Source organism: Perca flavescens, chromosome 8, assembly GCF_004354835.1.
Source record: "Perca flavescens isolate YP-PL-M2 chromosome 8, PFLA_1.0, whole genome shotgun sequence".
Classification (NCBI taxonomy): Eukaryota; Metazoa; Chordata; class Actinopteri; order Perciformes; family Percidae; genus Perca; species Perca flavescens.
In genome coordinates this window covers 9,225,376-9,250,484 of record NC_041338.1, presented here as the reverse complement: position 1 = coordinate 9,250,484, position 25,109 = coordinate 9,225,376, and the positions used below count along the sequence as shown (strand labels likewise).

General features: G+C 39.7%; 1 protein-coding gene across 3 annotated transcripts in view; it reads right to left on the bottom strand.

Annotated features, from left to right (window-relative positions):
• The window catches only part of LOC114560050 (spondin-1), a 290,808-nt gene that overhangs the window by 168,624 nt on the left and 97,075 nt on the right, over positions 1-25,109 (bottom strand). For all 3 annotated transcript variants that reach the window (XM_028585198.1, XM_028585200.1, XM_028585201.1), the window contains exon 6: positions 16,866-17,014. In XM_028585198.1, the coding sequence (XP_028440999.1) occupies positions 16,866-17,014 (149 nt within the window). The remainder of the gene's footprint in view (positions 1-16,865; positions 17,015-25,109) is intronic.

Here is a 25,109-nt window from a genome sequence, read left to right as displayed (position 1 = left end):
ACCCTTGCCCGGATCAGGGAACCCGAAGGCGAGGCAAGAGGTTAGATATACACTACACCAGACGTCCCCAAAAACACGGGCTCTTATCCCCATATGACAAGCACTGCCCGAGGGGATCTTTAAAACCAATGATTTTTCTTTAGTACTTACGGTCTCAGCCATCCTCCCAGGGTCACTGAGACCCCTTCCTTCTCAAGGACGCCCGCCTTGCCCTCCTTGGTCGCCGGACTGAGAGAGGGGGATGCTCAGAGGCTCTGACCAGGCTGTGCGGGTAGGGGAATGCACTCCCACTAGGAGATAACAGGAGGTCTGTGTGTCCAAGTCGATCCCCGTCGGGACGCGACTCTCCACGGGCGGTTAAAGAGGAGTCACTAACCCCCGTAAGGGGGAAACACTCCCCGCTTGACAGCGGGTGAAACGATCCCAGAGAAAATAAAGAACTGGCAAAAGTTGGGTCCCCTAGTCCAAAGTCGGACTCAGGTGGTTTTTATTATTTTGTGACAAAAGCAGAAATTAAAAGCAAGTGGTACTCTACAAAATAGAAATAAAACTAAAAATGAAGATAAAGCCTCCGCTCTAACAGAGGTATTTAAAACCGCTTCTCTTTTCCTCCTATCTCTCCCAAACACAGGTGTCAAAGAGGGCAAATAAATCTTTCCCCGGCAACAAAAGGCGTCAAGGCAAAATAAGAGAGAAGAGCATTTTTTGGCCTCTGTTTAACAGAGGTATTCGAAGCCGCTTCTCAAAAATAGTCTTTTTTCTTTTTTTCTTTTTCTCTTCCTCCCTTACACTCAGCGAGCAAAAGGGAACCCCTCTACAGCTGAGAGGGGCATAATGAATCTTTCCCAATGCAACAGAAAGTGCAAGGGTAGACGGAGAAGGCTTCATGGCATCCCGATGCCACGTAAAGCGCTCGGGTAAAAGAGCCCGAAGGGAGCCCAAAAGGGACCCAAAAGGGGGCTCTTAAGGGCCCAAAAGAAGGGCCAAAAAAAGGCAGCTACTCGGCAAAAACACTCATATTTATACACAAAAAACATTTTACTCCTCCCAAAGTTATCAAAAGGGACGTACTTTATATACTTCCTTGTCCTTTTAAGGTAATGTAGGAAACACTTCACAAATAACGTTACAGTAATGAACTTCATGAACTCTACAGCTTGTGTGCTGTGTATGGCCACACATGCGCCTTCAAGATGCACACATACACAGTTGCATGCACCCGTCAAGGCCGCAGCTTCTGCCTGTGCTCTTCTTATCTGTCTAGGTGCTTTCCTACACTCTTCACAGTTTCTCAATAAAAGCTCTTTCTGTCATAAAATGCAAAAACAGATCAGTATAAGCAAAAACAGATTAAGCAAAAACCGATTAATATGAACACACACTCTAAGCAATGATATAGTTTGCTTTTCAAAACACATCTAAGTGATTATATAGTTATCCTGGTAATACTGATAACGTTATATATGTTGTAAAGCAAGGAATGACATGGATTCTGCTATTTCTTTGTTCTTGGGTTTTCATCTGGCCTCGCAGACAACATTAGAACCCACAAATTGCCGGCTATATTAGATGGAATTATAGTAGACAAGAAAAGATATTCCTCTTTTTGCTCAGGGACCCCCTGGAACCCCTGGGAACCACTTTGGGAACCACTGTCTAAACAATATGATATCTTCCTGCTGTGTGCTGCAGCACTGACAAGTTTAAAGAAGTACCTCTCTGACAAAGATGTTCTGGCTTGTACTTACATCATCACAGTGAACACTCTCAGGCCTCGTCTTCTCTGTCTGTTTGTCTGTCTGCATCTCTGTCAGGCAGTCTGCCTGTTTTGTGCCGGGCTTAGGCCTGTGTTAGTTAGGGGGAGCGCAGGGTGGCTCTGGGCTGTCTTAAGGCTTTGTCCACACATCATCACAGCTGATTGTTCTTCTGGATGGTTAGGATTCTCAGCTAAGACAGGGATTACTGACCCATGTCGGCTTCCCACCTTCAGCAACCACTTCGATGTTCAGCCAGTCTGAACTTAGATGCCCCAGAGAGTTGAAAAGGTGTGAATGTGTAGGTGTGTGCTTTAGTTTGCTTGTGTCTAAAATCATGAAAAGATAACTATTATCTTCTTTGAGTTTTAACAACCATAGAAAATGTACAAAGTGTGTGAATGTGCATGCGGACACACAAACGCAATGAATATGAAAGAAAAGACATTGTTATCATTCTGGGATGCACTTTATTTATCACCCAATTACATTAATTTGTGATCTGATCGGCCATTAACGCACCATCCCTCTCCATCTCTATAACTCTGTGTAAATCTCTATAGCAGCAAGAACACATGCAGCCCCCACACACTATACACAGCTAGATAGTCTATCAGGCATTTTGCTATCTATTGTTTTTAGAAAAATTATTTCACGATGCCTCTCGATGCAGTAATAGTCATTTGCGCTGTGTGTCGTTCATTACAGTACACACAAAGTTTTCAGTAGTCGGTGCCAATACCAGTAAAATAACACGATTCTCGATGCTGATTTCGATACCACGGTAAAAAAAGGATTTTCTAAGATTCCATGTACTTTAACTTGAAACATGAATGTCTTTATTTAAATATTTGAAAAATGTCAATGTCAGGAGAAGCACGTGACCGGCGGCCGCTATGGTTGCAAGAAACTGAGCTAGAGGGGAAACAGCTCTGTGCTGTGTTTTCAAGGTGTAGTGCAGGGAAATATGATCTGCCGTGAGCACGGTGTATTTTATTTTGAAAATTAACCGGATATTTATTTTGTTTCTGTGCTCGAATTCCTGTCCCGCACTATCTGCCGTGTGCTGAATTGCTGCAGAGCTCTCTGGCGTCCGGCAAAAATAGAAGCTCTGTGTATCTGCTGCGGAGGGCTGCGGACCGCAGGAGCTGTGCTGGAGTCGGAATGCAGCCGTAATGCAACCGGTGGAAATGCACACATTGACTTTAATGGAAACCTAATGACTCCGCCGCCGTTTCGGAGCCGTTCCGCATCTGGTGGAAATCCCCAGTCACAGCAACACATCGGGGCAGAACCTGAGAAGCAGGAAAGCATGGTATGTGAGCCGGACCAATCCGACTGCGTCACACTCAAGATCCAGCGGCTTCGGCTGCCTGAAGGAGTAAGCCCTGACTGCAGTACACAGATTGAGGAGTGGCTCAATATGGTTGGAGCTAAACGTTTGACTCCACCCAATTGCCAAATAGCAATTGGCAGAGCCATTTCTCTATCACTCTGGCAATTAAGATCTGCGTACTGCGTTTAGCTCCGCCCACATTTGGCCCAACCCCGATCTGCGTACTGCAGTCAGGTGCAATTGGCCTGAAGGGATACAACACAAGCTGGCACTGCACGCTGAACGCAACTCAGACTCGTTCATCTGCCGCGCTGTCCTGGGAACTATCCACGGGTGGAGAGAGTTTGCTGCAGCCGTGGAGCCCGGTGTTTTCTGTCTGGAATTAGAAGAGGAAGACGAAGCGCGCGCGCGCAGCAAGGAACCGGAAAGAGAGCATGGAGGACTTAACACCTGTGGACTAAGGGTATTTACACTGTACCGAGTTTGACTGTTTTTTTAAACCAACCTACTCAGTCTACAATCTATATTTTAGAGGACACTTAATCGGGCTGAAAAAAGGGAACATGATGAATCCTGAGGATGTGTTATGCAAGTTTCGTAACTAAGCTTTAAAGGGACACTTAACCAGACTGAAAATACATGACAAATACTAGCTTTCATCAACCATCCAACACTGCACTAATTTCAGTCACGCACAAAAAGGGTAAAGATCCTACGGAGTGCTCAAACTACAGGCCCATCAGCCTTATTGGGACGGAAATTAAGCTCTATTCCAAAGTCTTGGCACTATACCTAGAACGCTTTATTGAGAAGCTAGTCCACCTTGAACAATCAGGGTTTATACCAAAGCGTCACGCTGCAGACAATATACGCAGATTATTCCATGTAAAAGAAGAAGCCAAAAACCTTCCAACAACGGCAACAGTTTTATCACTAGACTAGGAGGACTGCGTGCCAGCCCAGGGACAGAGGAACTGCACGTCAGCTCGGGGTCAGGAGAGCTGCACGCCAGCTCGGGGTCAGGAGAACTGCACGCCAGCTCTGGGTCAGGAGAACTGCACGCCAGCTCTGGGTCAGGAGAACTGCACGCCAGCTCGGGGTCAGATGGCATCAGAGCAGTCCGCCGAGAGTTCTAGGGAAGCTGGCGAATGGGCAGGCTGGCTGACGAAGCATGCACCGACAGCCACAGTGTTGGCCGACTGAGGAGGACACGGGCTGGTGGTGGGTGGGTCATTGGGGGTGGCTTGTAGAAAACGCTCTAGCACGTGCTTGAATTCCTCCAGCTGGGGAACAAAGTGACTCACCCAAGGTCTCTCTGCCAACCACTGTCGCTAAATGGCGAGCTTCTCCAGGAGAGGAGGGTGCCGGTCTGGCTCAGAGCAGAGCAAACACTGCACAGTCCAGCCAAACTCCAACACCTTCTTTGTAAAAAAGAAGCTTCTCTGCTGGGTCCATGAATGTCAGATCGTTCTGTGACGAGGGAGCAGGGAATTCGGACCCAAATGCAGAGAGGAGGCAGGCAGGCAGGAGGTGGACAAACTGAGGTATTTAATATAACAAAGGGCGGCAGTACAAGGACTGGAAACATACAAAATAGAACACTGACGGCAGGAGCAAACAGAACACACAAAGGAACAAACACCAGACATGGGCAAGCACACAAGACGATCTGACAAGAGACAAAGGGAACACAGAGGCTAAATACATGAGGTGACAGGCAAATCATAAACAGGTGAGACAACAGGTGAAGCACATCAGGGCGGGGCAGGACAATCACAAAGGAGGGAAAACACAGGAAGTAGAACTAGACATGACAGAAAACAGACTATCAAAATAAAACAGGAAACGGGAACAACTAACAGAAGACATGGAATCTACTAAATACAGAAACTTGACAACACTAAACACAAGGGAGAGCAGAGAACACAGGAAGACACAGGGAACATAAATACACAGTCCAGAATAAAGCAAACAGGATAAATACAGAAAACTAGAAAGGAAACAAAATAGCAAGCAAAAACACCGAAACCATAACATTTTGACTGCCTAGAGTGGAACTACTTGTGGCAAGTAATGGAGAGGCTTGGTTTGGGAGCCAAATTCATTGACATGGTATGTACTTTATATGCGAATCCCACGGCCATAGTCTCAACCAATGGCCTGCATTCACAGCCATTCCCCGTTGCACGGGGCTCGCGGCAGTGATGCCCCCTATCGCCATGCTATTTGCGATCTCTCTTGAACCATTAGCCCAAGCCATGAGGCAAAATAAAATATTTAATGTCCAGTTTAAAGGTGCCCTGCCATACAAAACCGTTTTTACTTGCATTTGTTGAAATATGTTAGGTCCATATGTGTTTGTGTTATGTTGTGAATGTGAAAATGAACTGCTACCTCCTTGAGAAATAAGCAGAGAAATTAGGCCAATTACAAAAGCTGGTCGGTCTGACATCATATTGCCTGAGCTCATTACTACACATTAGCTCGCCCAGTTGGGCTGGGTAAAGGATTCTGACAGCCAGGCTGTCATCGGCTATCTGTTAGCCAATCAGATTCAAACAGCTTAGCTTGTTGAATATTAATGAGAACTGGCAGAAATCGAGCCTTCCTGTAGGCTTTCCACGCTATAATGGCTTGAAACAAGGTAACCAAGGCATTTTTTCCACAAAAAAAATGTTACAGAGTCCATGGTAGAACTTCAAGGGATGATAGAATGCAAAACCGCATTTACATAGGCAACACAACTGATGTGAGGTCAGCTTAGTCTTCTGAATAGGTCGCGCAGATATTGTATACATTGTTCATCTGCTATTAACCATTAAATTCACTTCTGAGACTTTTTTATGCATATCAACTATGTAGAGGTCAAATATGGGCCGTTTTACGAAAATGTATGTCTAATTGCAAATTAAACACACAGTCGGAGTTCAGCGGCCGGTGCTGCCTGTGTTGCTGCCTCGCCGCCTGGCCTGCCTTCCTTCACAGACCCCGGCCTGCTGTGAGGTAGATGGAGCTCCATCACAGCTGGCAGCCCACGGCACTCCATACCCACGCAAAGTCACCGTTTTTGGGGTTAATGGACTACCAAACGCCGCTGCCCTGACAGAGCTCCAGGGTCTGCAGCTCCCCTCTTCCTGCTAAATGGCCGGTGTGTGTGAGTGAGAGCGCGGTCAGCGAGCTTGTTACGCTAGCAATCTCTTACCACAGGTTCCAGTTAATCTTATAATGTGTGTAATTATAATGTGTTGAGTTATTTAAACAAACAATCGAGAAAATAAACGCGTCTTGTCCGCGAGTCTCATTGATAGAGCCTGCGGCTGGATGGAGCTCTATCAATGAGAGCTAGCTAGCCTCTTAGAATTCCTCTGAAATTCACAAAAATTCATTAATTTGAAATCGGACACCATTGTTAGCTTTAAGACCTTGAGGTAGATGTTATACAAGTAGCGTGACGAAATTCAAACTGTAAATATACTCTAATTACGCCGAAAATGAAGCTAACTAGCCGCAATCTCTACACATAGGATTGAAGGGACAGTCGCCGCTAACGAAACGCCTAATGTTCACAAAAATTCATTAAATTGAAATCGGACACCATTGTTAGCTTTATAAGACCTTGAGGTAGATGTTATATAAGTAGCGTGACGAAATTCAAACTGTAAATATACTGTAATTACGCCGAAAATGAAGCTAACTAGCCGCGATCTGTACACATAGGATTGAAGGGACAGTCGCAGCTAACGAAACCCCTAATGTTCACAAAAATTAATTCACAAGAATTAGAGGAAAGCGACTAGGCAAGGTGTGATTCCTGTTTTAGTTTTTTGTTTATTTGTTTGTGTTTCTTTCCTCGAGACCGCAGAGGGTGGGGGGTGGGAAAGGGTTGTTGTTCTTGTTCATTTGTGTTTGTCTGTTCTATATGTTCAAAAATATAAAAGAAAACAATAACAAATGTATCTTAAAAAAAAATATCAATGTCATAACAAGACATACAAAACATGTGCAATAGAGCAAAGAACAACATAATAAAGTGCAATTAATGATCATAGTGCAACCACTAGTGTCCCCAGACACATTCCAGACTTCCAGGCATCTTTTCAAAAGGTACTGTGCAAAAACAACAAGTGTTTCTAACAGTTGCGTGACCAGGGTGGTATTTCAGAAAGCAGGTTTAGTGAAAACTCAGTTACCATAGTAACTGACTCTGAGAACCTAACCTGGTCGGCAGCAGGTTTTCTTCAATAAACCTCGAGTTTCTCTCAGTCTCCTCCCTCTGACACAGCGCTCTTTCATTTCCTCATTCATTCATTCAGTCTGTATCAGGCGCATTTTAGTGCAGTTTGTTATCGGCATGAATAAAAAAAAATTATGTTGGTTTATTAACCATGTTAGACAGACTATAAAATGTTTTATTTCTCAAAACATGGCTTTTCCTTTTGTCGACGATCCCGTTGATGAAGAAGCTGCTTTACTTCGCAGGGTGTTATATGTTGGGAGAGGATATTGAAACCCCGACATTTTGATTTTTAGATAACTTCCTATTTGAGCGGTATCGTTTTTCTTCCCAGTCGATCAGTTATGTTGGCTACATAATCTTATCATCCTCATCACTAACGCCACCCTTCTATGCTCTTACATCCCAGCAGATTATTTGTGTCGCATTACGTTTTTTTGCAAACGGCATTTGTCTTTACAACATTGGTGATGCGGAGCATTTTAGTAAAGCCACTGTAGCAAAGCTCCGTCAGAAGAGTGTGGCTCAATCCCAAACGTGTTTTAAACGTTTTTAAAAGGAGTTCCACAGTATTGCAGGTGAATGATGTAAACCCTTTGAAATAAAAGATTATGGATTATAATTCTGTTAAAGATGGTGCTGCAGCCTAAGAATGGGATTAGTAGGCGTAGTATCTTTAGTCCGCAGCGTTGCACCTAAATGAAATAGATTATAGGTTCAATACCATTTTACTAGTAATATTAGGCTATACTTATGATTAAGTATGATATACACTATATAGGAATACGTATTTACTCTAGCAATTTTCTCCCACGCAAATTCTCTCTCTTTTGCAGCAGCTGCTGAGTTTTTTTTTAAAAACTGGACGTTTGTTTGTGGTCGTTACCATGGTGAATCGTAGAATCATGGCTCCATCCAGCAGTGGAAGTTTTCACACGTGGACATTTTCCCTTCCAAATAAATTTGGAAACATGCAGCTTCTCCCAGTAACCAGAAGGGGGAGAGGACCATGGAACCTACAAAATTTATCCGGGGCAATATATTCATTTTAACAAGGGAAATTTGAGCCTGTAGCGAATTAGGCAAACTCGCCCATCTTTCCAAGTCACCCAGAACCGCATTCAGCACGTCAGTATAATTGTGTTTAACAATGCAATTCAGCAAGGGGAATATATCAATACCTAGGTACCTAAACTGTTTTACAGATGGAATAATCGCAGGTAAAGCAGTTGTCTTAGCTGCGTCATTCAGAGGCAGTAAAGCCGATTTTGACCAATTAACTTTAAATCCTGAAAGCGCTCCAAACTCGTCCAAAATCGTTAAAAGGTGAGGGGTAGAATGTAGTGGGTCTTCAAGGAAGACCAAAACATCATCAGCATAAAGTGCCAGATGATGTTGTGTGCTTGTAACAGTAATCAGTTTTATAACTGATGAAAGTCGAATCATCTGTGCCAAGGGTTCGAGTGAGAGCGCAAAGAGGCTTGGGCTTAAAGGACAACCCTGGCGAGAGGATCTCGATATCGGGAGTAAGGTTGTAGCAGAGTTTACCTGTAAGCACCATCGCTGAGGGGTTTGCATATAGCACCTTAATTAATTTTATGAAGCCCTCTCCAAAGCCCATCACCTCCAAAACTGACCACAAAAAGGACCATTCAAGGCGGTTGAACGCCTTCATTGCATCAAGTGATAATACAGCTAACGGAGCTTTAACATCCACCGAAGCGTCAATCACATGTAGCAGCCGTCGGACATTATCAGAGGCTAGGCACGGCTTAATGAAGCCAGTCTGGTCACAGTGCACCAGTGATGGAATATAAAACTGCAGGCGACGGGAGAGTACCTTGGCATAGATTTTAATGTCAGCATTCAGAAGACTGAGGGGCCTATAGTTACCACATTCAGTTGAATCTTTGTGTTTCTTAAGAAGTAAGGAAATGACTGCAATATTCACATCTCTAGAGAAAGTGCCCTTCTCTACTGAGAAATTTATCATAGCAAAAAGTAGTGGGCCTAGGAGGTCCCAGAAGGCTAAGTATAGCTCTGGTGGTATACTGTCAAGGCCAGGGGATTTCTTGTATTCTTGGATTTCTCAAATTATAAATATACGCCTGCATACTATATTGCCAGCTACAAAAAACACAGTTCTAATACTGAAAAAAGAGACACATTGTGGAATCAAAATTTTGGCATATGAATGGAACATAGTGCATGACACAAAACCTTTTTTGATTCACAGACATAAAAAAAGTTTAAAGACTTCCAGTTACAAAGTCCAACAACTCAATAGCTGTCTTGTGTACAATTGAGCTGCTTCATTCTACAGCTCAATAGCTAACATTCCAGTCACACAGTACACAATCAAGCCATCTCATTCTGCTGTGTAACAGGCTGAAGTTTCCATTGTGTCAGAGTAGCTAGCCCCAGAGACAGACAGAGCCAGCCAAGAGAGGAGTTAGAGCTGTCCGTCAGACTCTAATGTCTCCACACAACAGCCCAAACCTAAACTGACAGGCACACACCACACTGACAGCCCACTAACAACATACTATTGTTGCATTGCAAATCGCCAGGACACACCTTTCAGATAGAGAGAGATAGAGTGTGGCAGAAGGAGGTCACACAGAGACAGCCATATACTGTGGGCCTCAGCACACAGGAGCAAAATACATGTGACATAGATTAGAATTGGTCCATATGGACAAAATCTTGTATCAATATATGTAATTGTGTGAATGCTGATTTTTCATATTGTTATTCAATTCTTTATTTTTATTATTCCGTACATTTGGTCGTATCTAACTTCTGCATACGTTCAGCTACAAAAATGTTATCAAACTGTTCAGCAAGGATATTGCTGCTCCTTTTTAACTTTTTTTCTGCCATTTATACTTTTCAAGATATTAAGCTTTTAAAAAAACAATATAAATTTTGAGAGCAGGCTTCAGATCCTTCAAATGCTCTTCCACTTCAAATGTTTCACCTCCTTCATACTTTCACCTAAAGATGCCAAACAAACTTTTAACCATTCACAAAAACTTCAGCTATTAGGCTATATCACAACAGTTTGATATCTTTTACAGTTTTTGTGAAAACACTTTCATTTTAGTGTTCCTTTCAGGATTTTTCTACATTTATAATGGGTGTGTATTGCACGTGTGTATATATTGACTTACAGTGGGTGATGTAATCGCTTGAGTGCGGAGCCTTGAGAAAGTAATCTTAGTCCCTTCTCTATAACTTGCTTTCACAATTTTTACTTGTCATACATGACCTATATGTTAGGTATTATTGTCTAGTTTCAGAAAATGTGTTCATTTAAGCGATATGAGTTATAGTTTTTGAATTATCTGCCTCAGAGCGACAAGATGGTCAGTGGAGCTTTCATTGACAATAATGTTATTTATCCTCATTCCTTTTCACAGGTCATGCTCAGTGTCCTTTAATGGCGGCAGTCTGACACAGCTGACATGGTTGTTAGCTGATTACAGAGATCAAAGGGATCTTGGCTGTGTTTACAAACATGAACACTGATTAGTAAGCCAGAACGTCAAATTGCAACTACAGACAGTAATATGAACAATAACAGAACATTAACATTAATATATATATATATATATATATATATATATATATACACTACCGGTCAAAAGTTTGGGGTCACTCAGAAATTTCCGTTCCAGACAGAATACCAGCAGAGATCAGTTGCATTGTTTTTTTTAATCAGGGCAGCAGTTTTCAGATTACATTATGTGCTTACATAATTGCAAAATGGTTCTCGACTGTTGTAGACAGAAGTGGCTGAAGAAATGCTTGAAATTCCATGCTTTTTGGTCTAAACGTCATACCCAAATTAAAAGTGGTACAGCTCCCATATACTTTGACACTTAGGGGTGTGCCTGATATCATTGGAATGGAAACACTCAAGTTGTGTCAGGGTGATTCTAGGCCTTACTGACACAGAGTTACAGAGGCTAGAATGGAGATTTTTTATTTCTGTCCAAGTTATAAATCTGTAAAATTATTAAAATACACTGCTGTAAACACATCTGACAGGTGACAGACAACACAGCATTAGCCACGTCTCAGCTTACTACAGAAAAAAATTCAGAAGCTAAAAGACTCAAAAATGGATTTTATATGAATTCTTTTCTACAAATATGTCTGTGCGTTTTTTTATTTCTATTTGAAAAGTGCAAATAAAAAGCCAAAAACTAGAAAATACAACACTTCTCAAATACACAAACAAACCCACATCAATCACCTTTCCAATGATATCAGGCACACCCCTGAGTGTCAAAGTATATGGGAGCTGTACCACTTTTAATTTGGGTATGACGTTTAGACCAAAAAGCATGAATTTCAAGTGTTTCTTCAGCCACTTCTTTCTACAACAGTCGAGAACCCTTTTGCAATTATGTAAGCAAATAATGTAATCTGAAAACTGCTGCCCTGGTTAAAAAACAACAATACAACTGATCTCAGCAGGTATTGTGTCTGGAATGGAGTGGAATGGAAATTTCTAAGTGACCCCAAACTTTTGACTGGTAGTGTATATATATATATATATATATATATATATATATATATATATTCTGTTGTGCCACTGTTGTAACACCTACAACTTTCATAAAATATGTCTATTATTCAACTTTTAAAGACATTTATATTAATTAAAACAATTATCACTTTTCCATATTTCCTACAACTTCACCTTCTTCTTACACATTTCAACCAGCAATCCAGCTTTAGCCTAGCTATTCAAAAAAAACTTATTCCACATCTTTTTTACATTAGTGGTGTTATTCAACTTGTCAATGAAATTCATACTAATTAAAACCATTCCCACTTTTCTAACTATTGTATACTTCTATACTATACTTCAACTTCTTTTTACGGATTTAAGCTTTTAATCCAGTTTAGCTTTAGCAATTTAGCTATTCAGCATTCAAACGCCTTTTCTGCAGGAAATGCATTTTCTAGTTTTCTAGTCCATAGTGATTCTACTTATTACACATCTTCCATCTGCCATGGGAGTCTATGGCAGCCCATAGAACCGTACAGTAAAAAGTTGTGAAATTTGGCACATTGATGCAGGACAGTCCCATAATTCATTTCACCAAGTTTAAGGTCTGCACCGCAGTCAGTCTAGCGCCACCAATGGGTCAATGTTGGCATTGCATCCATGCGATTAACTTTTTAACCATATGCCCGATTTTGAACATCGAGATACAGTTTGAATCCTTGGATGACGCTGAACTCAACGCACCCCATTATGTCAATATCCGCCATGTTGGAACTTCCGCCATATTGGATTAAAGGGTTTTCACAGGTCACAAAATTGGTCAGATTTTCATGAAACTTGGCACAGATGATCTTCAGACCATGCCTCAAAAAAGTTATTTCATTGCGTATTGATATTTGAAAGTGTTTGCCCGTCACAGCCAATCAAAATCGATGGTGAAGCCGCCAAACAGGAAGTGAACTCGTATCTTGGCAAGTCTTTCACTTATCAACATCAATCTTAGTACATAGGTACAGGGCCCAATTAGGCCATAGACCTAGCGCTGTAATTAGCAAAATTACGTTTTAGCCTATAACGTTTGATGTGTTTGGAATAAAAACTTACTAGCGGTGTCTGTTAATACTGTGGGAGGTCCTAAGGCCGACACATGCCAATTTGTGCAACCCAGTCTCACGCCAGGTCGTGAAATAGTCACGTTATTTTGATTTATTAAATTGTGTACAGGTCACAATTTTGACGTTTATTTCGTGTATTTTTTTTACCTATCCTCCCTGCGCGGACTTTTGCCTTATCAACACTGCTCGCTATCGTCATCGTTCTGTAATCACGAAATATGCTTCCCATTGAAATACATTGCTTTAAAATTTGTAATCGCCACACGAAAAAAAAAAAATTTACGTGTCTTGTCCACGACTTAATAGATTCAATAACGTAACCATATCACGAACGGCCATGAGACCAGGCTGATTTGCGACATCAATGTAATTGATCCGGCCGCCATATTGGATTTCATCAAAAACACTAGGCTTTCACATATCAAAACCAATCTCAATACTTGGACTCATGACCCAGTTAGGAGGAGGTTCAAGAAATTTGGTGACTTTTGACCACTATGGGGGCGCTATAATCACAGGAAGAAGGCTCATATCTCATCAATGCTTTCACGTATCAAAACCACACTTAGTACATGGAGTTGGGACCCTATCCTGAGGAAGCGCAATAAATTTGAAGTCTTTTGACCACTAGGGGAGTGCTATTATCACAGGAAGTAGGCTCATATCTCAGCGATGCTTTTACGTATAGAATCCAAACTTAGTATGTGGACTTGGGATCCCATTCTGAGGACACACAATCAATTTGGTGACCTTCATCCACTAGGGGTGCACTAGAGTTTCAGGAAAAGAGCTAATATCTCAGCAATGCTTTCACGTATCAAAACCAAACTTAATATATAGACTTGGGACCCCATTCTGAGAACACACAATCAATTGGATTTCATCAAAAACACTAGGCTTTCACATATCAAAACCAATCTCAATACTTGGACTCTTGACCCAATTAGGAGGAGGCTCAAGAAATTTGGTGACTTTTGACCACTAGGTGTGTGCTATAATCACAGGAAGTAGGCTCATAGCTCATCAACGCTTTCATGTATTGAAACCGAACTTTTTACATGGACTCAAGACCCAATCCCGAGGACGTAAAATACATTTGGTGACCTTTAAACACTATGGGGGCGCTATAATCACAGGAAGTAGGCTCATATCTCAGCAACGCTTACACATATCGAAATCAAACTTGGTACAGGGACTTGAGAACGCACAAGGACATTGGTGTAATTTGGCCTCTAGGGGCACTGTAACAAAGTAAATGAGCTGATATCTCAGCCATTCTTTATCCAATTGCCATCAAAGTTTCTGTGAATGCTTGCTCATGCCATGGCAACGCCATTCCTGCTAGTGTACTGCTTGGCCCCCTCATTGCTGCTTGCAGCTATATTTTTATATTGTAATACTTATATAATGTGTATTGTGATATAGTAAATTTTTCTGGAAACAGATTATAGACCAAATAACCAGATGCCAATGTCTATGTTTAAGAAAATTAAATTTATTTTTAATTTGATTTAAGCATTTATCTAAAATCCTATGTACCCTATATTGCCAGTAATCAGTCCTGCTCACTGTTATGCTATTATTATGTTATTAGTATGTTATAATATTAACACTGCCCCGAATTGGCCTAATACAAAGAGATATTAAGGAATAATTTAACACTGATTCCATTAATTACATGTACAGCTAATGTTTAGTAGGTACAGTGGGTCAAGCATTAATCACAGGATTGGTGGCTGATCCCTCCTTCTGTCCACGTATAAGTGTCAATGGCCGTTTAAAGATGTTGTGACATCTGAGTGAAATTTGAGCTGTTCTCCTCTCATTAAAACTGTATAACTGAGACGGACAACTTAAAAAACATGGCTGAAACACATCTGGTGGACAAGGGCTTAAGATAGAAGGCCACTCAATAAATTAAGAATTTGAATAGACATACAAGCATTTGACTCACCTACTTACACACGTACACAAAAGTATGCATACACACACACACACACACACACACACACACACACACACACACACACACACACACACACACACACACACACACACATAAACAAACACACACAAAGAGACACTGAGTCAACAGCCTGTCCCCTTTCAGATGATCAGAAGATATCTGATCACCTAAAGGCATAGTTAACTCAAAAGAAGTCTGCTCATTTCTTCCTAAGGAATCTGATTTCCAGCAGAATCTAGCACCATGCGCTGTCAATATGCATCTGGTTTAATGAAAAGGATAATGAGAGGGTGAGCGTATGAAGACGCCCTGTCTATGTAAACGCTTTGCCCATGTGGCAGTGAGAATTTCATTAGCTGCCATTGTGACAGAGGAAAATGAGTGTGTGTGTGTGTGTGTGTGTGTGTGTGTGTGTGTGTGTGTGTGTGAGAGTGTGAGAGTGTGGACTTTATTCTTATTGTCTTAGCCTGCCATTTACCTCTCAGTAAGTTGTAATAGCCCCTGACCATAAACTATAAAAAAAATAATTGACATAGCAGCACTCCCATTGGTTTGGGGACAGCTGTTTTGAAGCCTTGCATTTTTCAATTTAGCCATTGCCATCATGTTTGTTTTTTAAACCGCACATGGTGATTTTTGGACAAGAGGGTGGAGCTGAGGAGGATGATGCAGTCAAGCCAGTATTGTTTATCGTTGCTTAATGTTAGTTAAAGCTGCCAATTTTCAACCCTTCTGAAGGAAGTCATCTAGTAGAGATTTAACGCGGACCTCTGGGTACTGGCACCAATTATCTGCATGTACAGCAGTATGGAAAATTGTCAGACTTTCCCTTCAGTTACCAGCTAAAGCTTTAGCTTATATAGATAGCTTGGTTCAATTGAGAAGTAGGGTCCTTTTTTCCAATAGACTTCTAAAACAATTGACTTGCAATTGCAATCAGTGAAGTTGCCCCCTGCTGGAAATGAGATAGAATGCAGGTTTAAGGCACTTCATTCACCAATATCTTCCTAAGTTTTCTCTTAAATATGTTCTTAAGAAAGTCCCTAAGAAAAGTCTACGTCGGATTCGTGATGTGTTCTTAAACAACAGAATTGTTCGCACCTGTGTTCTTAGGATTTATGAATCCCACGTGTGCATAATTGAAAGTGCATGCCAGTTGTTCCTAATTAGCATAAGAAAACGCCAAGCAAATTCCCATGTAAGGACATGAAACTTCCTGTGGACCTCATGGGAAGCGGGAGACCGCCTTTAAGAGATGGTTGTCGGAGTTGCAGATGACTTGTACATTGCAGTGGTGGAGGAAGTACTGAATCTCAGTACAAATAAATAAATAAGTAAAAGTACATATAACCAGAGACATATTTACTTTAGTAAAAGTAGAAGATGTCCACTACCACAAACAAGCCCTGGCTTTTATAAGAAGTTCCTATCCTAACCAAAAACAAATACAGAAATATGTTGTTAGAATCGGAATGTGGTTGGTTTTATTCATGGATGTATTTTAAGTTTTATTTTTTTTAACCATGCAAGTAAGCAAATAATGCACATATAATGATGGAGACCAAGTGCTGATGGGTCTATAGCAAGTGAGATAAACACATATTATGCTCGTTTGAGGCCATCAGCAGCCAACAAGCAAAAACAGCTGAAGCAGAGGTTAATTGGTGGGTGGGTGCACCTCTCACACTCATCTCCCTTTCTGAGCATGACGTCGGGAGGGCTTTTAAGCACGTAAACATCAAGGAAGCAGCGGGACCTGACTATTATTGGGTGGGTACTCAAACTGTTGACCAACTAGTGCCAGTATTTAGAATAATATTCAACCTGTCACTGGCTCAGTCTGTCATACCCACATGCTTCAGGAAGTCATCATCATTTCTGTTCAAAGGAAAACAAGACCAGGCTGCCTAAACCAGACACTCTATCTGATTCCCCTACCTTCTGTCGAATCTCTTCTTCCATCTTGATAGGGGAGCCGAACTCAGCAACCTGACGGACTCCCTCGCTGGCGTAGCCCCCGTACTCCCATAGCACATAACTTCTGGTGTGAGACGCACCAATCAGAGCCGACCAGTGGTTCGCTCGTCCTGGAAGACATTTTATTTTTTTTACATTTACGTTTGTTCAACGTTTGTTGGTCAGTCAGCATTTTTCTTTGGCTAGGAACAATTAAGTTGTGGTTATACAGGGGGTTATGTGTGGCACTTATGAACAGTAACTTAGTGGAGGTTGCCAGGCAACCAGTGAAGATGCACATAACCCTTCGTTAAAGCAACTTGTTTTTATACTTTTTTTTTCTACGGATTAACACTGGCACCGCCAGATACTTTAGGGGTACTATAACCGCCAGGCCCAGTGCCCAAGCGTCTGTATCCTTTTGTTTTTACTGATAACGTGTCATCACTATAGCGCTGCGGTAATCTCTATAGCACAATGGACACACACAGCCTCCACACACCATGTACAGCCATAGCTTATCTCAGAGCTTACACCCAAACAAAACTGGTTACAGTAACTCTTAGCAGTGTAAAATGTGAAAATTTGCTATCTAATTTTAGAAAAAATATTTTCACGCTGCCACCCAATGCAGTTATCATCAACGGTCATTTGGACTGGGTGTTGTTCAGTTCGGTCAACACAAAGTCTCGGAGGTTATTGTGAGCAAGAACCGCAAAAAAACACCACATCTCTTTGGTTCTATCTGATGTTGTTTTGAGTTGTAAGTATGGAAGTATGGAATCGGTGCCATCGGCTTTTGAATTCAAATTTTTAGCACTGAATTTTTTTACATTGAATTTTTAACACTGAATTTTATTTTGCATTTAAATCAGACTTTGAATTTTAAAAGTCATTGAATTTCTAGCACTGAATTTTTTTGCCTATGACATTTTTTTCAATGTTTAAAAAAACATCTATGTAAAAAAATGTGGTGTAAAAAAATTCAGTGTAAAAAAATTCAACATATCAAAGATTCAGTGTAAAACAATGTGGTGGCAAATTTTATTTTAACCATTTCGTTTAATGATTGTTTTATAACCCCACAAGATTTAGCTTCTTCATGTGTAGATTCAAAAGGCTCCAAGTGAAATAGTTGGCAACCGTTAACTTTCAGCCTAGTAGAGTTTTTATTGAGGAACTCCAGCTACTCATTACTACAAAATAAATCTTCAAAAAAGCGAGTTAATGCCAATCAATGCAGCTGCTACACTTATCTCTTTCAATTCGACTCCTTTTAAAGTCATCACCAAAAAGATTAAATATTTGGGGATTTGGGCAACACATAATTACAAGGACCTCTATAAAGCTAACCTCCTACCCCTGATAGAAGGTCTGAAACGGGATATCAAACGCTGGGACCTGCTGCCCCTCTCTTTAAGTGGTAGAATTAATACTATTAAGATGAATGTATTGCCTAAGTTCCTATATATGTTTCAAAATCTTCCTATCTTTTTGACCAAATACTTTTTCAACTCCATAGATAAACTTCTATCAGCATTTATCTGGAACAACAAAAATCCTCGGATTCGGAAAAGTGTATTACAAAAGCCTTGCACCTTAGGCGGCATGGCACTCCCCAATTTTATGTTTTATTACTGGGCGGCCAATATTAGAGGACTGACTTATTGGATGAGGTATAATGATAGCTCTGACACCCCTAAATGGCGACAGTATAACGACGCATGGCTGAGTCTGATCTGTCAGTTAAGGCATTATACAGCACTATGACTGATGAAGAGTTAGATCAGTGTGTGAGAGAGATTAAGTCAAGACAGCCTCACTCTGGCTATCGAATGATGAAGGCCCTTCTGCAAGCCAGAGGACTGAGGGTGCAGTATAACCGTTTTAGAGCCTCCATGCACCGTGTTGACACCACTGGTGTCATAAGCCGTATGGTCCACCTAGGATGTATTGCTCGACGGACCTACTCGGTTCCAGGACCCCAGTCTTTGATGCACATAGATACTACCAATTGATTTGGTAAATTCTTATTAAGCAATCTTTTGACAAAATGCATACATTCAAAGTGTGTTTGTAAAGTATGTGGTAGTTATCAGTATGCACCATAACACATTTTTTATACTTTCATGTTACTGTATATGCACCATCACAGCTAACCTCTTAAAATGGTATACACCTAGTCTGTTACATTTACGAAACTATGTGTAGAACACTTTTTTTCTTACTTGCAGTATGTTATATACAGGTGACAAATTACTTTTTTTCTCTTTCAGCTACAACATTGTTGTCTTTGGTGGTATTGACGGTTTTTCTTTAAGGTAAGCACAGTTGTTTGGACTAAGAGTACACATTTCTATAATCATTAAATACTTGAGTGTCTCATAGACGTGTAATTACATTTGAGCTGCAGATAATGTATCTTGCTGCAGCCTCCAACAACCTTGCATCAACCACCCTGGCTTTCTTCCTACAATCTGTTGAGAAGTGTGGGTTTCCTCTCAGGTAAATGCATATTTTAAACTGGAAGTTTTTACACTACAACAGTACAAGCAGTGGTGGAGATAAACTAAGAACATTTACTCAAGTAATGTACTTAAAGATCACCTTCAGACAGGTTTTAAGATGTATATAAAATACTTTACTTTGAATAATATTAATTAAAATTGGATTTTCAACAAACTAACCATAGACGGCTGTGTCTCATGTTACGATGTTTTTTGTACACAGCTGCAACATGCATCTACTATGATGTTCTCCACTACCTGGAAGAAGAGGGCTTCTTCAGCATTGCCAATGAAACACACCTCTTCTGCTGCCACTTTGTGTTTCTCCCACGCCTGCAGGATGACCTAGATACTTTCGCAATGGTTTGGACAATCATCCGATGAGAACAGCAACATGACCCCTAACCAGCTGTGGGAGCTGGGTTGTACACATTACCCAATTCCAGGACCAGATAACACAGAGGTACATACAAATATAATGTGATTTGAATGAATAGTGTGGTTCACGTACTTAAGAAATTTTATTAGAAGCCAAGAGCACATTCTGTAGTATTTGAAAATGTGCCTACTGTTACTGCATACAACTCAAAATGCTCTCTATTCGGAGGGCATGGCTATTCTTGACATTGATTGGGAAAACAGCGGACTTCCATTTGATGACCAGTCGAGCATCATTGTTCCAGACACAGCATGCCCCCTGACCGATGGACAAATGACAGCTTTAAGACATGCAGTTAACCCAAGAGCAGCATCCCGGTCCCTTGGCTGCGATACTTACATTGCTGCTGTTCAATTTTGTGAGCAGCTTCTTGGTCTGTGAATGAACTGACCAGAATGACTTAAGTTTTGAGTTGAGAGAGACATTGAGAGAGACATTCATTTCACTTTAAACACCAGTATTAACGGTTTACTTAATGTAAAACAAGGAACGTTAAAAAAGAGCTTTCACCCCCTTATAGTTCACTTAACTCCTGCTTCAATTATATCAGTGCAGAGATTGTTTACAAGGAACATGTTAAACTGCAAAACTTAAGATATATACGTATACCAAGTTTTTTTGTGAAAGCTGAGATTGACAGATGACCCTAACCATTACTATTTTCTCAGTAAGTACTTAAGTCCCCCTATTTGTTGCGTATAATCAGCATATAAACATGATTTATTACGGATGCAGTTATAAGGACATTTTAAGTGTTTATTAATGTATTTATCAACAATTATAACTTCTTCTATAAAGACATTTTATATTATTACTATGTTTTACTGTACCATAATTCATTATTTGTTTATGAACAAACCAACCTATATCATCAGCTAATATAAAATGAGCTATGGGGTTCTACATGAATACATTTTCTGACATGGGTAAATCAATTTTGGTTATATCACATTTTTCTTCTCACTGGAAGTAGGTTGATCTCAGTTTCAAAAAGACCTATGCCTAAATAATCACAAAATAATTCCATTTATACGACAAAAGTTACGTTAACCTATTAAAATAACATGAATGAAAAGCTGTGCTAATGAAAAGGTATATCAACTGCTTAAGATAGTCTAGACATTATGATTGATTACTTAACTCAAACAGGTTTTAGGTCTGAAGTTTATAGTGTACTAAATTGTCAAAGAAAAATCAATGGATGCCTGGAAGGTAAGAAAAACATAACAGTGTTGTGTTATCGTTTAAGCCTTGTGTTGTCTTCAGGTCAAATTTGACCCTTTTTCAAAGTTTCTTTATCAGAAATATGGGTTTCTTTCAACCAAATTATCCAAAAATAAGTGGTTCCCAATGACGCTCTTCGCAAGTAAAATTAATGATCACTACTTTCAGAGAATTCTGGTTGTTTTACATAATTTTATAGCATTTGTGGTCTTCCCGGGTCAATCTTGACCTGGTGGTGCAATGTTATTGTGCTTTACAGCTGATGAACACACACACACACACACACACACACATGCATGCACATGCGGAGACGCACACAAACCCCCACACACACACAAACACCCACCCCCACAAACACACACATTCATACAAACAGCAGCTGAGAACTACCTCATGTAATGGATCACATTATTGTGCTTTCCAGCACATGGAAATGCACACACACACACACAACATACTGAAATTGGGCAATGGATCATTATGATTTTCAGCAGATGAACACGCACACACACTGGCGCACATGCTCGCGTGCACGCACACAAATGCACACACACAGACAAACACACAAACAGTAGCTAAGACCTGCAAAAGATCACGCCATTGTGCTTTCCAGCACATAAACATGCACACACACACACACGGACACATAAACACACACAAACAAATACAAACATACAGAAACAACTTCAAACTACAGCTTTGTAAACCTTTGATGTGTCTTTTCCTAAATGGAGACAAGACAATTTTCCGTAAATTAGTTTTTTCCTTTTTGTTAGCTCTCCGTTGTTTGTGAATACAATTGCATCAGTTAATTTTGACCTGGGGATATCCTGGCTAATAATTGTCACATACCAGCCATTAATCCAAAACAACTAATCATTGATAATCCTCATTTTACTCAGAAATTAGGTATAATTTCATTTAAAGGAGGTCTGTTGACCATGAATGGAATAAATAAGAGTAAAACTAGTTGTGATGAGTTGAAATGAAGTTGGATAAAAGTGGTAACACAGAATTGAGTGATTAATTATAATTGTCTATGCTTTATAAACACGCAAAGCAGACCAAGTCACTTTTGACCTGGGAAGACACCAGGTGTGATTATTGGCTTCCATTAAAAATAATAAAATTGTTTCAAAACCATATCCTGACTAATCACTAACATATACCAGTCAGTGATTATCCACAAACATAGGTTCATCTGATCTTAACTATAATGAAATTAATTCATAATTTATGCTTATTTTACTACAAGAATTACGTATTATTTCATGTAAATGAAGTTTATTCACCATAAATTCCAAAAATACGTGTAAAACTAGTGGTAATGACTTGTAATGAAGTTGTTAAGAAGGTGTTAAATAGAATTGGGTCATAATTTATACTTTATGCTTTATTAACAGCCAAAACAGACCGGGTCAATTTTGACCCGGGAGGACAACAAGTGTGATTATTGGCTGCCATTAAATTGCTAATTGAAATTGTTTCAAAACAGTATCTTGACTAAACTTTGACTTATACCAGTCTGTGATAACCATCAACATGTTCCTGTTCATCTCAACTGTTAGTCAAAATAATTCATAATTTCAGGTTTTTAACTCAGAAATTGAGGTATAATTTTATATAAATGCGGTATTTTAACCATATATTAAAATATGTGTAAAACTAGTGCTAATAGGTTGGAAAGAAGTTGGCTAAGAAGATGTAACACAGAATTGGGGATAATTTATACTTCATGCTTTATAAACTGGCAAAACAGACCGGTTCAATTTTGACCCGGGAGGACAAGTGCATGGTCGACGAGAAGAAAACACAAGGATTAAGAACCTTTTCTCATTTATATTGCCCTTTCTTCTCTTTTGCTGTCCGTTAATTAGCATTAGTTAATGCATTAATAAGCATTAACTAACGTTATTAAGGGTTGAATTAATTGTGTAATAAACATTTATTAACAATGCTCATGTTAACTAAGGTATTAATTGATGCATTATTTACCATTAGTTGATGCCTTTACTAACTGTTAATCACAGTTAACTAAGGTGTCTATTTTACCATTAGTTAATGCAGTAATAAGCCCTGACTAACTATTAAAAACAGTTAATTAAGGTGTCTATTATATCATTAGTAAATGCAATAATAAGTATTGATTAACTTTTAATTACAGTTAACTAAGGTGTCTATTTTACCATTAGTCAATGCAATAACAAGCCTTGACTAACTGTTAATAACAGTTAACTAAGGTGTATATTTTAAGATTAGGTAATGTACTAAAAAGCCTGTGTCTAAGTAAACCCTTAGTTGATGTTGATAAAGGTATTTCCTAATATTACTAGGTGGTTGATAAAGATGTTTGATAGCATGTATGTCTTGAGGTTCACGGCCAAGCCATGTCATTATGAGAAAACTTTTTTTATTGTTTATTTACGGGTTATGGTTGTCCACATACCTTTGTCCACTATATTTGTTCATCCTCCAATATGACTTACTTTTGGTAGAGGGTGAGATCAGGGAAAAGACTCCATAGTCTCCATGCAGAGGTTTGCTTCTTCCTTTGTCTTCATAGACATTAACTTAAAGCCCAACCTTTATAAATGATTGAGCATGTTATATAAGCATTACTTAACCTTAAATTGTCACTTAATTAATGTGTAACAATACTGAATAAGCCTTACTAAACCATCACTTAACAGTTATTAATGCTCTTTGGTAGACGTATTGTAAAGTAGAGAATATATGCACCTTAACTAACACTTAATTAATGTGTAACAATACTGAATAAGCCTTAATAAACCATCACTAAACAGTTATTAATGCTCTTTGGTAGACTTATTGTAAAGTTGAGAACATATACACCTCAACTAACACTTAAGTATTTAACAATTCTGAATAAGCCTTACCTAACCATCAATAAACAGTTATTAATGCTCTTTGGTAGACTTATTGTAAAGTAGAGAACATATGCACCTTAACTAATACTTAATTAATGTGTAACAATACTGAATAAGCCTTATCTAACCATCAATAAACAGTTATTAATGCTCTTTGGTAGACTTATTGTAAAGTGGAGAACATATGCACCTTTACTAATACTTAATCAATGTATAACAATACTGAATGAGCCTTACTAAACCATAATTAAACAGTTATGAATGCTCTTTGATAGACTTATTGTAGAGTTAAGAACATATGCACCTTAACTTACACTTGATAAATGCATAACAGTGCTGAATAAACATTACTAAACAATAATTCACAGTTTATTAGTACTCTTTACCTTAACATTAACACAGCTTTTAAACATTAGTGAAACATTGTCAATGTGAAATCAAATCTTCATGACAACCTTCTGTTATGCACACATATTCAAAATGTAAACAAGGTTTTCATTTGATTCTGAGTTTGACTCAGTCAGTTCTCATCTTTCTTTCCACTGAAGACTCAGCGCTATAACAGTTTGAGTCCTGTATGGAGATTACACTGGATATTTTCCCGCTCTTGTCATCTTCACTGTCATGTCTTCTGGATAGTTTTCCTCTCTTGAAACCTAACATACCAAGTGGGATATATCAATTTCTTTTAAATGCATGCAAAAGCTACGTATGCAAGGATTGATCGTCAAATCTTTACACATATTGTACACTCAAATGACAAATGATTGTAAACATGATTATTCATTGATAGTTATGATTTATGGCACACACTCTACCTAGTAAATGGACTGTTCTTATATATCGCTTTTCTAGTCTCAACGACTACTCAAAGTGCTTTTACATGGTACAGGAACCATTCCCACACTGTGTAAGTCACCTGCACATCAGATAATCATTCACACACATTTACACTCCGATGCACACTCAAGGTTCAGTGTCTTGCCCAGGGACACTTCGACATGGGACTGCAGGGTCAAGGATTGAACCACCAACCTTCCAAGTGGCAGGCAACCGCTCTACCACTGAGCCACAGCCGCCCTAGTGAGTGGTGAGCTAACTTAACGATCATGATTAGCCATTATCTAGATTGTGTCCAGAATATTAATGCATTGGTGCATCTGACAGG